The sequence below is a fragment of the Aedes aegypti genome, chromosome 1 (assembly GCF_002204515.2).
Source record: "Aedes aegypti strain LVP_AGWG chromosome 1, AaegL5.0 Primary Assembly, whole genome shotgun sequence".
Lineage (NCBI taxonomy): Eukaryota > Metazoa > Arthropoda > Insecta > Diptera > Culicidae > Aedes > Aedes aegypti.
In genome coordinates this window covers 288,624,258-288,635,413 of record NC_035107.1, presented here as the reverse complement: position 1 = coordinate 288,635,413, position 11,156 = coordinate 288,624,258, and the positions used below count along the sequence as shown (strand labels likewise).

General features: G+C 38.5%; 1 protein-coding gene across 1 annotated transcript in view; it reads right to left on the bottom strand.

The window, feature by feature from the left end:
• Nucleotides 1-3,893: 3,893 nt before the first annotated feature.
• Nucleotides 3,894-11,156, bottom strand: part of LOC5565589 (cyclin G) — a 75,642-nt gene continuing 68,379 nt past the window's right edge. The window contains exon 8 of the mRNA XM_001649915.2: nt 3,894-7,463. Within this exon, the coding sequence (XP_001649965.1) occupies nt 7,379-7,463 (85 nt within the window). The 3' untranslated portion in view covers nt 3,894-7,378. The remainder of the gene's footprint in view (nt 7,464-11,156) is intronic.

The window sequence follows — 11,156 nt, the reverse complement described above, 5'->3', positions numbered from 1 at the left end:
CAACATGAAAAGGAGAGACAGCTCCTGCCGGAGTTGTCGTTTGGGTTCAGGCCAGGAAAATCAACCGAGGATTGCCTGGAGTTCGTGACTAATCACATAATGGCTGCCAAAAGGAACAACATGATAAGCATAGCTGTATTCTTCGACTTCTCGAACGCATTCAACACTGTGGACGTAGACATCCTTGTTGATATCCTGACCAGAATGCAGTTTGCAGAAGAAATCAAAATATGGGTCGAGAACTTCCTGAAAAATCGAAAGTTGGTAATGCGTACAGAGCAGGGGCTAGTATCAACTATAATCTCAAGAGGACTACCGCAGGGGGACGTTTCATCGCCCACCCTATTCAACCTTTACACCACGGAGTTACACGAAACTGAACCAAACGAAGGAAATGTAGTAACTGTCCAATATGCAGACGATTTCGTAAAGATTATTAGCGGAAAAAACCTTGAAGAGGTCAGAGTGAGGGCTCAACAAGCCATAAATAGTTTTGTGGAATGCAGCGACCGCTTAAGATTACAAATCAACGAAAGTAAGACGAAAGCTATTGTTTTTCAACTAAGGGAGACTACGCTAGATCTCAAAATCAAAAACGTACCAATAGAGTTTGTCAGGTATTACAAACATCTAGGAATCTACGTAGACAGCAATCTGAACTATGGCACGCACGTAAGGGAGCTCAAACACAAAATTAAGGACCGGCAAAATATGCTGAAAATCATCGGTAGCATAAAAAAGGGCGCCACTCCAGAAGTGATGGTACTATTCCATAAAGCACTATACGATAGCTTCCTAATGTATGGAAGTTCAATCTACGGCAGCACATCAAAAACTTACCGGAACGACCTTGACGTAACACACCGACAATGCCAACGAATAGCTACAGGGTGCTCAAAAACAACCCCGATCAACACCCTAGCTGCCCTGGCAAACGAAGAGCCACTAGAACTGCAGCGAACATACTGGACGAAGAAAAGGATAACACTGCACTTCAGAAAACAAGACGCTGTTTATCGCCAATTGAAAGGACTGGAGAATGTCGATCCAGACAACAACAAGAGGTATACTTTTATGGAAAAAGTATACAGGGACAACGCAGAGGAGATCAGCAATGTCTATGAGCAAATATCGCCTGAGAAATCGTTCGACATCACAATCCGGCACCAAATTGAAGGCATGCCAATCAACAAAACAAAAATGGCTCAATCTACAATGCGACAAATAACTCTGGAATATCTGAACAAGGAATATCCTCTATGGAGAAGGGTATATACAGATGCCTCAAGAACAGCGGACGCCTGCGGAATCGGGGTCTACGAATCCGAAAACAACATAGCCATCAGTCTCAAAATGGAACACCATTCCAGCATCATGACGGCGGAACTCATAGCCATACGGATCGGTCTGGAAGAAATCGCAAAATTAACCAAGGAGAACACAGTAATACTCACCGACTCCCAATCAGCATGTTTTCTTTTGGAGAACCACCAGGAATCCAAAACATGGGACAGTCTGACTGGAGAAATTTGTAAGGAATTACAATCTACAGGCACCGTGCTCCAATGGATTCCTGGGCATGTAGGACTGGACGGCAACGAAGCAGCGGATGCTTTGGCCAAAGCAGGAGTAAATAACAATGCAGTTATCGTCAACAAGCTCCTCTGGAACGACGTAGTATTACGATACAAGAAACAGCTTGCAGAAACAACGGATGAATGGTACAACGGTATCGTAATGTTCCAAAATAAAGGGAAGAAGTTCCACGAACTGTTTCCCAGCTTCCCGGAAAAGCCGTGGTACTGGGCCACCAAATTCAATGGGGAGGAGGTCCGAACTCTGAACAGAATACTAGCCGGGCACGATTATTCACAATTCTGGTTGGCTAAAATGCAACTGGCTCATTCGGAAGAATGTGAACTTTGCAATGTAATCAACACGACGGAACATATGTTACTGCACTGCATAAAATACACCCACATCCGAAATCACTTCGATTGGGAAAACCACAGACGCCTACAAGATCTAGTACGTGACAAAGAAGGAGTGAAAATCGACGAGTTGGAAAATATACTGAAATTTATTCGAATGTCAAGACTGAAGGTTTAAGCTAAGTATGCACTTCAACAGAAAAGTAATCGCCTATCTCGATGCGTGGGAAATTTCTTGCAAGAAATGCTCAAGAAAAGGATTTTTCTTTGATCGCAGTACGCAGTTGAAAAGAAATGTCAATTCAAATGGAGCTCACTGTAGGAAATTTCTTGACCATTTCTTGGGCAGAAATTTTTACTTTTCTTGAGCGGAACAGCATACTTAGCTTTAGACGGTAACGTCTAACCGTAACAGCAACTGGCGTTTATGAGGCATAGTCCCCCGGGCCAAACGGAAAACGAAACTCCAACAACAACAACAACAACAACAAGAACAGCCACGCCAGCAAATCTTGGGCGATGGGGTGATCAATAATCCAGGTCAGTCGCACAGATGGATCGGCAAAAGGCTTGGAATCCACCATTCCACCGTGTCCCACACTGGAAGCGACCAAAAACCGAAGCCTGTAATGGATTGATACGAAGCGAAGGGCGTTAATATGGTCCCGAAGGACGCGAACTCGCCAAATACACCAAAACTTAGTCCGATCGAAAAGTGTTGGGCGAAAATAAAGAAGTTGAAGAAAAGCGGAAAAACATTCAAAACCGATGAAGCTTTGAAGAGAAACTGGGAGAAATTGCGTAAGAAAGATGGGCAAAGCCTCGCCCAAGATCGCATGAGCAGTGTTAAGAGAAATGTACAAGCATTCAGCTTGGGGGAGGAAATTCAATAAATAAATAATGCAACAACATAGCTAATATATAGATAATAATCTATGAAAATTTGAGAAGTATCCAGTTTAAAATGAAATTTTGGTGATCATTTTTGTGTCTCATTTTTTCCGTGTCAGGTCATAATTTGTCGACTATTGAACTGTCAAATGTTTAGTGAGGTATGTTCAACTATTTTCTCGATTATGATTACCATTTTATTGGCATGAAATCCATATTAGCCTTCTGCAATCGGCTTTTATTATTTTTCAATGCTTCATAAGTAAACATTTTTGGAATGTAATTATTTGTTGTTTCCAGTAGAAACGACGACTCACCAACATACCACTCTCCTACATAATTCGACAGATGAAGATATGCTTGTTTTGATTTCCGGTTATGCCCTCAAGGACGACCACGCACCTAGTGCACTAGTCACTGCACCAGATCGTTGTTCTACGTGAAGAGCCAGAGGTAGCGTTGCTCGGATCATCATCTGTCCTAAGACAATGAGTGATTTCCTTTCGAAATTGTTCTCAAAAAGTGGCATGATAAACATGAAAGCCTCAAGATGAACAGGACGGCAAACGGGACCAACAGGACATTTCGGATCTTTGTTCTTCTTCCTCAGTAACACATCAATCCAAACGCATATGTAAATAAATCAAGTTTTTTTTATTTTTTCATTCATTTGTTCCCAAATGAATCTGTAATTGCCATTTTCCACGTATTTTTTCTCATCTTTTATGTCATTCTTTCTTTTGTTTTCACATTTTCCATTTTCTTTTCGTCATTTTGCCTTATACGAGATACATAAATCATACAGTAATTATAATTCATCAGAGACACATTTTCATGTTTTTGTTCTCTCTTCACTCTCTCTATCTCTCTCATTGCATGCTTCTGCTCAGACATGAAATAGTTTTTTTTACGGTTCATGATTTCGTGTTAAAATCCGTGCTTTTTTGTGTGTGTATGCGTGTACGCTTCTGAAACTCTCTCTGCTGCGCTCTCCGCTGTTCTGCTCTTTCAAAATAATCATTTATACGCGGAGGCTCTCTCTTCGTAGGTCTCATCTGATAGCTCTTATTACTCTCCTACTTCTCTGCGTTCAGTTTGTTGCTTCTTATCAACTAATTCTAAACAATTGTATATATTAATTACGATGGTGGGGGAGGATGTCGAGGGGTGGTTGGGGGATGTCGACGTAAAAAAACGCAATAGAGATTAGCGCACCGATTCTGCGCACACGGAACTTCCGCCCCAAACCAGTGAAGACGGATTGGTTTCGCCGTGTGGAAAAGTGCGAGGTTAAAACGAACACAAGAGGGGGAATGAGAAGGGGAGTACGGGAGGAGTAAGGAAAATATACGTACACATATTATGTATAAAAAAGATTTGTATTTTTTGGAAGTACGATTACACGATTTACGACAAAAAATAAAAACTATGCGAACGAGAATTATGAAGTGCTTCTACCTCTTCTAATCTGCTTGCTCGGTTTGGATGAGTTTTCTCTTAGTTTAGAAAACAAAACTAACACACGCGCGATGGAATTAGGTGGATAAAAATCTCTTTTTCGGTTTATGCTCAGTTGCTTTCTTCTATATCTCTCTCTTTTTTTCTTTTAGATTTCGCTCTGCGCTGACTGGTAGTCACTTTGCTCTATAAGTTAGTGAGTGTCTCTCTCAGTTTGTTTGCACTTGTTTTTTTCACTTTCTTTTCTTTGTTTCATAAATAAATAATTTGTTTAAAAACAGGAAAATAATTTACAAAAAATGGGAGAAAGGAAGGTACACAAATGTTTATGTATAATAGTGTTTGCCTTGTTTTGCTTTTTTCTAAAAAAATAACAGACTTACACAAAAAAGATATCCTTTTCTGATTCTTTTGTTTCTTTTTTAGCAATCGCTTTCTCTTGTGTAAAGTTTGCTCCGTACCGCCCGCGTTTTGCCTATGAGACGGGTTTTACGTTTTAAATAAATCGAATCACAATAACTTTGCTTTATAAATTAATATTTAATAGTTAAAATACTATATTCTTCAGTTTGCTTTTTAATTTTTTCATCTTTTTTTATACTTTCAGAGACAAGATTTGTTTCATTGTTTCTTCATTTTACTAAAGGTATTTTATGTTAATTTTTCACGAACTGGTGGGGATGAGATGTTTGGGTATCCGAACCGCTCACACGAGGCTTGAACCGACTCGAACGCGCGCCGAAAGTATTCGAGATCAGACAACAGTGAAATAAAAAAATGATAGAACAGAGGTTTTGCTTCCGGAGCGGTCCATCGGTCCATCGATGCCACGGTGAGCTGCGCCTTCGAAACGTTTCCAATCGGAAACCCAACCACCCCATCCCCGCCTTCGTTACGAAGTTTTCTTCTTTCGGCTGTTTCCTCGCGAAGGGCGACTTCCACCGGAGGAAGTCGTCGCTACCGCGAAGACCACGATCAGTACGACGTTCATCGCCATTTGTTCGGTTCGTGGGTTTCTCTCCCCTGCGATTAAGTGGAGGACGCGGAAAAAGAGATTTTCCTGTTTCGTTTTGTTCTTTTTTTTTTGATAATGCGACGACTTGGGGTCTGGACTCCTATCTCACAGTTGCTTCTACTACTACTACAACAACGACGTCAAAAACACAAACGCGCGCTGTGGCCTTTTAAGCTTTGAATTCTGCTTTTTTTCCCTTTTCGGTTTGAATCTGACTTGATTAACTATTTTTTGTAGTTTAATTCTCTACTATTTTTTCTTTTGTTTATGTATTTTTTCAACTGCGTTTATAGCTGTGTGTTTCGATTTCTTTTTTGTTTCGTTTAATAGAAAGCGATTAGACAATTTTCACTACTACACAGATTGAAATGACTTGCTTTTTTTGGCTTGAATTTTTACCTTTTTTCAGTGTTTTTTTGTGTTAGATAATATAACTTGATATTTTTCTTCGTTACTTCCGGATTTGAAGCTCCGGTCGCAACGTGCTTGTATTGTTTCTTTGCGCTTGATTAGAGGAAACTTATCTGTTTACTTGATTTATTACACGTTTGGAATCTAGAAGTGAATTAACGTTTTGCTTTGCAAGAAGAAATGAGAGAAATTCCACTACAAAAATTACACAAGCTTTACAACTGTTCGTTCTCTGTTTTATTATTATAAGGTTTGTTTTGTATGCTTTATTGCGTAAAATATCTAATAACACAATCAGTACTGGCTTTTTTGTGATAAACTGTTTTGCTGTTTTGCTGTCACGATTTTCAACTTCTTTGTGTGAGATTTTCTGTTTTCAATGTCAAGTCCGCTAGTTTTCTTTGTTGTTGTTAAACCTTCTCGAATAATTCTCGTTCTTTTCCTGGATGTTCGCCTGCTTCTGCTTAGGTTGATTTTTACGTTTTCTTTAAACACCTATGTCCTAGATTTTTTTACCTTTTGTATATTTTGTACTTTTTTTGATTTTCTTTTATGCTTTTTCTTTCTGTTTTGTTCTTTTTAGTATGGGATTTTTCAAGAATTTTGTTGAATTTTTTTCTTTGTGGATTTTGCTTTAACTTTTCCTTAGATTAATTAAATGTGTGTATTTAATTAGATCTAGTTAAAATCAAAAAAGTATAATATAATGCTTACTAGCGAACACTCTCGCGTCGACAAGCGACGTGCGATGACGGCCGGTTTCCGGGGAAGGCCTCGACGTGTGATCCGAAGAACTGCTGTCACGATGGTTTTGGTCCGTTCGTTCCTCTCTCGCACTGTCAAACCTCCAGTGCCTACTGCGTCACCGACGTTTCCGCTCTGTCTTCACCAGGGTGCGTGTTTATGTAGTTAAACGTAGATTTTTTTGATGTTTTGTTTTGTTGTTGATTGATGTAATGTTAGTGATTCTCCGTTGAGAATCCAGCATACACACACGGATCTTTCCTGCAAGTTCCGTTTATTCTGCCTCCGCCTCTGCAGCACGTTCTTGTTTGTTGACCAGATAGGGATTGCAGAATACTTGACACACCACACTGTACTATCCGACTGATAGTGATGACTTTCCACGCTCTCAGTAGAATCCACACCACACCAGACCACTGAAACGTGCGAATCTCCGCTGCTTCGCAATTCGCCTCCACTTCTTCTCCGTTAAGTCTTCTTCACACTCTCACTCGATCGGACTTCCGATTATCCGCCACCAAGAGTCCACCTCTCCGCCGGTATTTCGCTTCTCCCGAAAAGAATGTCTTCTTTCAGAAAAGAAACACCGTGCACACAGTTTTTTCTGTTTTCTGTTTCACCGACCCGTCCGCGGGGGGAATCGCTTCCTTTAATCAACGCTCAATTTATAACACTTTTCTAGTCACGATTTGTGTTGTGTTACTTGTTGGGTTTGAAAAAACCAAAAAAATAATTTTCCTAAACTTGTAGTAGCTATCCAAATAATTCCGGTTTTCTTCCTCTATGTGTTTTTTTGCTAGATTTCGTTCGACGACGACGACAACACTCACTAATTAACGATCGAACGATCACTCCGAAACGAATAACTCGCGATCTCGTCGCGAGAGCGTCTCTGTCTATATGTGTACGCGAAAGACTGGGGATCGTTTTACTCGTCAAACTGTTCACAAACTGCAACAATGGGTGAAGTGGGCCAATCTTCGCCGTCATCTTCCGAGCTGACGCTGCCGGTTCTAAAAAGGGATAAAAAGTCCTGAGTTAGTGACGGTTGTTTGCGATTTATATTAGCACGGAGGTCATTCATTGAATTATAGAAACAGTAGTTTAGAATAGTAATCAAGATATGGATAATTCACGGCAATATAAAGTGGGCTGGTTATTCGACCTTTGCTGTCTTACAACGCTAAGTAGGCCGTGCGATTTTGCACGTGTATTACTCGAAATCGTCGGCCACTTTGAGCAAAAAGGAATTTGATTATATCCTGAACAGGATTCCTATTGAATCCTAATCATGATTCCAATCAAATCCTGGACAGGATTCCGATTGAATCCTAAGCTGGATTCCGAATGAATCCTGAATAGGGTTCCAAATGAACCCAGAACAGGATTCCGATTGAAACCTGAATAGGTTTTCGATTGAATCCTGAACAAGATCCCAAATGAACGCTGAATAGGATTCCGACTCAATCCTGAACAGTATTCCGATTGAATCCTAAACAGGACTCCGACTGAATCCTGAACAGGATTTCGATTGGATTCTGAACGGAATTCCGATTGAATACTGAACAGGATTTCAAATAATTCCAGAACATGTTTTCGATTGAATCCTGAACAAAAATTCGACTGAATCTTGAACAGGTTTCGATTGATTCCTGCACTGGATTCCGATTAACTCCTGAACAATATTCTGTTTAGATTTCGAGCATGATCCCAATGAAATTTTTGACAGGATTCCAATTGAATATTGAACGAGATTCTTATTGAATCCTGATCAGGATTCGTTTTGAGTCCTGAACAATACTCCATTTGGATCCCGAACAGGATTTCGATTGAATCCTGAGCAGGATTCTGATTGAATCCTGAACAGGATTCCGATTGAATGCTGAGCTCGATTTTCGATTGAACCCTGAACATGATTTCGATTGAATTATGAACAGGATTTCGACTGAATCCTGAACAGAACTCTAGGTGAATACTAAACAGGATTCTGATTTCACCAGAGAAGGATTAAATCCTGAACAGAATTCTGATTGAATCCTGAACATGATTCCGATTGAATCCTTAACTAGATTCCGATTTAATCCTGAAGAGGATCCTGATTGAATCCTTAACAGGTTTCCGATTGAATCTTGAACAGAATTCCGATTCAATCCTGATAAGGATTCCCATTGAATCCTTAAAACGATTCTCTTTTAATCCTGGAAAAGATTTCGTTTGAATTCTAGAAAAGTTTCTGATCAAATACTGAGGAGAGCTCATTGAATCCTAGAGATACTTACTGAAAACTAATTTATTCTTCGATTCTGATTCTGTTTAAACCCTCTAAAGAATTCCAGTCGAATCTTAGAAAGCATTCTAATGGAATTTTTGAAAATATTCTAATGAATTTATGAAAAGGAATCTGCTGAAATCCATCAGAAGATTTCCATCAAGTCCGCATAGGGAAATCGAACCCTGATCGAAGAGAATTCTGACTAAACCTTGGAATGGTTTAGATTTCTGATCGAATCCTGAAAAGGATTCCAATGGAACTCTGGAATGGATTCTAATCGAATTCTGATTTTGATCTAATCTTAGAAAAAAAAATTGATGGGATCCCCGTTAGCATTCTGATGGAATCCTTAATAGAAAGAATTCTGATGGAATTCTCGAAAGATTTCTGTCTGATAGAATCCTTGAATCGCTTCTGAAATCTCAAATGGGAAGTCTCAAAATGATTCTGACCCTAGGAAAGATTATGAACGTATTCTGAAACATTTCTGAATCAATCAATGGATGGTTTCTTGAAAATATCTACGCCCAACCTTGTATATGTGCTGGGACAAATTGCCGTGAACATTGCTGGAAATAATTCTTATGGAGTCTCTAAAGAGAATTATCAAAAGATTCGTGAATAATATTTGAAAGAAAAAGTTGATCAAACTAAGACCAGTTACATCGTTTTATACACAGTACGAGTGTGATGGTGCTAGCAATTTCTAAACGTGCTATCACTCTTGAATAAATCTATCTAAGCATTGCTACACAAATTAACAGAATTTTTGCTGTTCATCAATTTGTTATCTAGAAATAGATGAGGAAATTTAAACAATTCCACTTCTTGTAAAGGCAAGCAGTTTGGTCTATTTTTGTCGAATTTGTTTAATGAATTGGTTGGATAGGGTTTAAATATAAAGGATACTCTGATTTCTTCCTTATTATGCTCGCATTGAACCTTGATGCAAAATTGTAAGGCTAGAATATAATGGGTTCAAAAACCTCTTCATAAATTTCGTCTAAGATTCCCTCAGGAAAAGCTCCAGGAATTATCATAATGATTTTAAAATTCTTTCATTCTTCTTTATTTTTTCACTGTTCCTTCAACTGAGTTCTCCAGTTGTAACTCTAGATATTCCAAAGATTTCTTCCGAGAAAATCCACGAAGGTTTATATCAGAGTTTTAAAAAAAAATGATTTAGAGATTTTCTCAAGAAACCCTGCAATAATTCGTCCGCCTGTTCAAAGATTTTTTTTCAAGTGTTCATCCATGTTTCCTCCAAGAAATCCAAAATTCCTTAAGGGGTTCTTCGAACAAATCAATTTTTTCTAAGTATTTCTCCTGCATTTTATCAACATTTTTGAAAGAACCGTAGCAGATGCAGTTTCAAAAATTTCTTCAAAAGTTTCTCAAAAAATGCCATGCAATCTTTAAGTTTTTACTTCAGTTAACAGTACAGATTTTTTTCCAATAGTTCCTCCGATCAATCCTGCACAAGTTTCTTTTGTCCAAGCATTTTCGAGAAATTCCTTTAGAAAATCATGCGAAATTCTATCCCGAGATTTGATTGATTTTATCGATGAAAGATTGAAGGATTTTACTTATGAACTCTAGTACGAAGTATTCGTCGAAATCCAGGAGTTGTTTCAGAGATCCTTGTTCAATAAGGATGACTTCAAAACTTATACAGGTTTTACAGATTTTCTTTAGAAATTGCCTACGGATTTATATTTCTGGACAAAATGCCTTGGCATTTCCCTGTAGACATTCGTTAAAAATAAACTTTTAAAACTTTCTTAAGAAAATCTTACAGAATTAGTGGGGAAATTGCTGAAGGTATCTTCAGAGAAATCTTTAATTCAAATCATAGGAAATCCCTAGGAACTTCTGGAGGCGTTTCTGGAGAAGTTACTGATTAAATTTAAGAATATATTTTGCCCAGGAATCTTGGAGGATGTCGCAGGGAAATCGATTTGTGAATCACTGGATAAAACCTTGAGGAATTAAGACTTTTTTCAAAAAAAATCCTAAAGAATTTTTGGAGGAATTCCGAAGTTTTCTGAAATAATCATAGAAGAAACTTCTTTCTGTGTTACTCCTTGAGAAAATCCAGTTTGGATTTTTGAGGTATCCCTGACGAAATTTTCGGAGAAATTTCCTAGGAATATTCGTGGAGAAATTCCTTGGGAAATAATTACAAAATGTACTCCCTTAGAAATTTCCGGAGCAATATCTGAACATATCTGAAATAATTTCTGATGAAATTCCTAGATAAAATCATGATAAAAACACATACACAATACGAGCAGTAATCCTTGTCGTAATGGCACGAGAAATTCTCAAAAAATGTGTCTTACATCTTAGATGAATGTGTGCTCTGATATGAAGAATCAAACTCCTGGCTCCTATTAGGTTTCGTTTTGTTTTGTTTGATTCCTGTTCAGTCCTG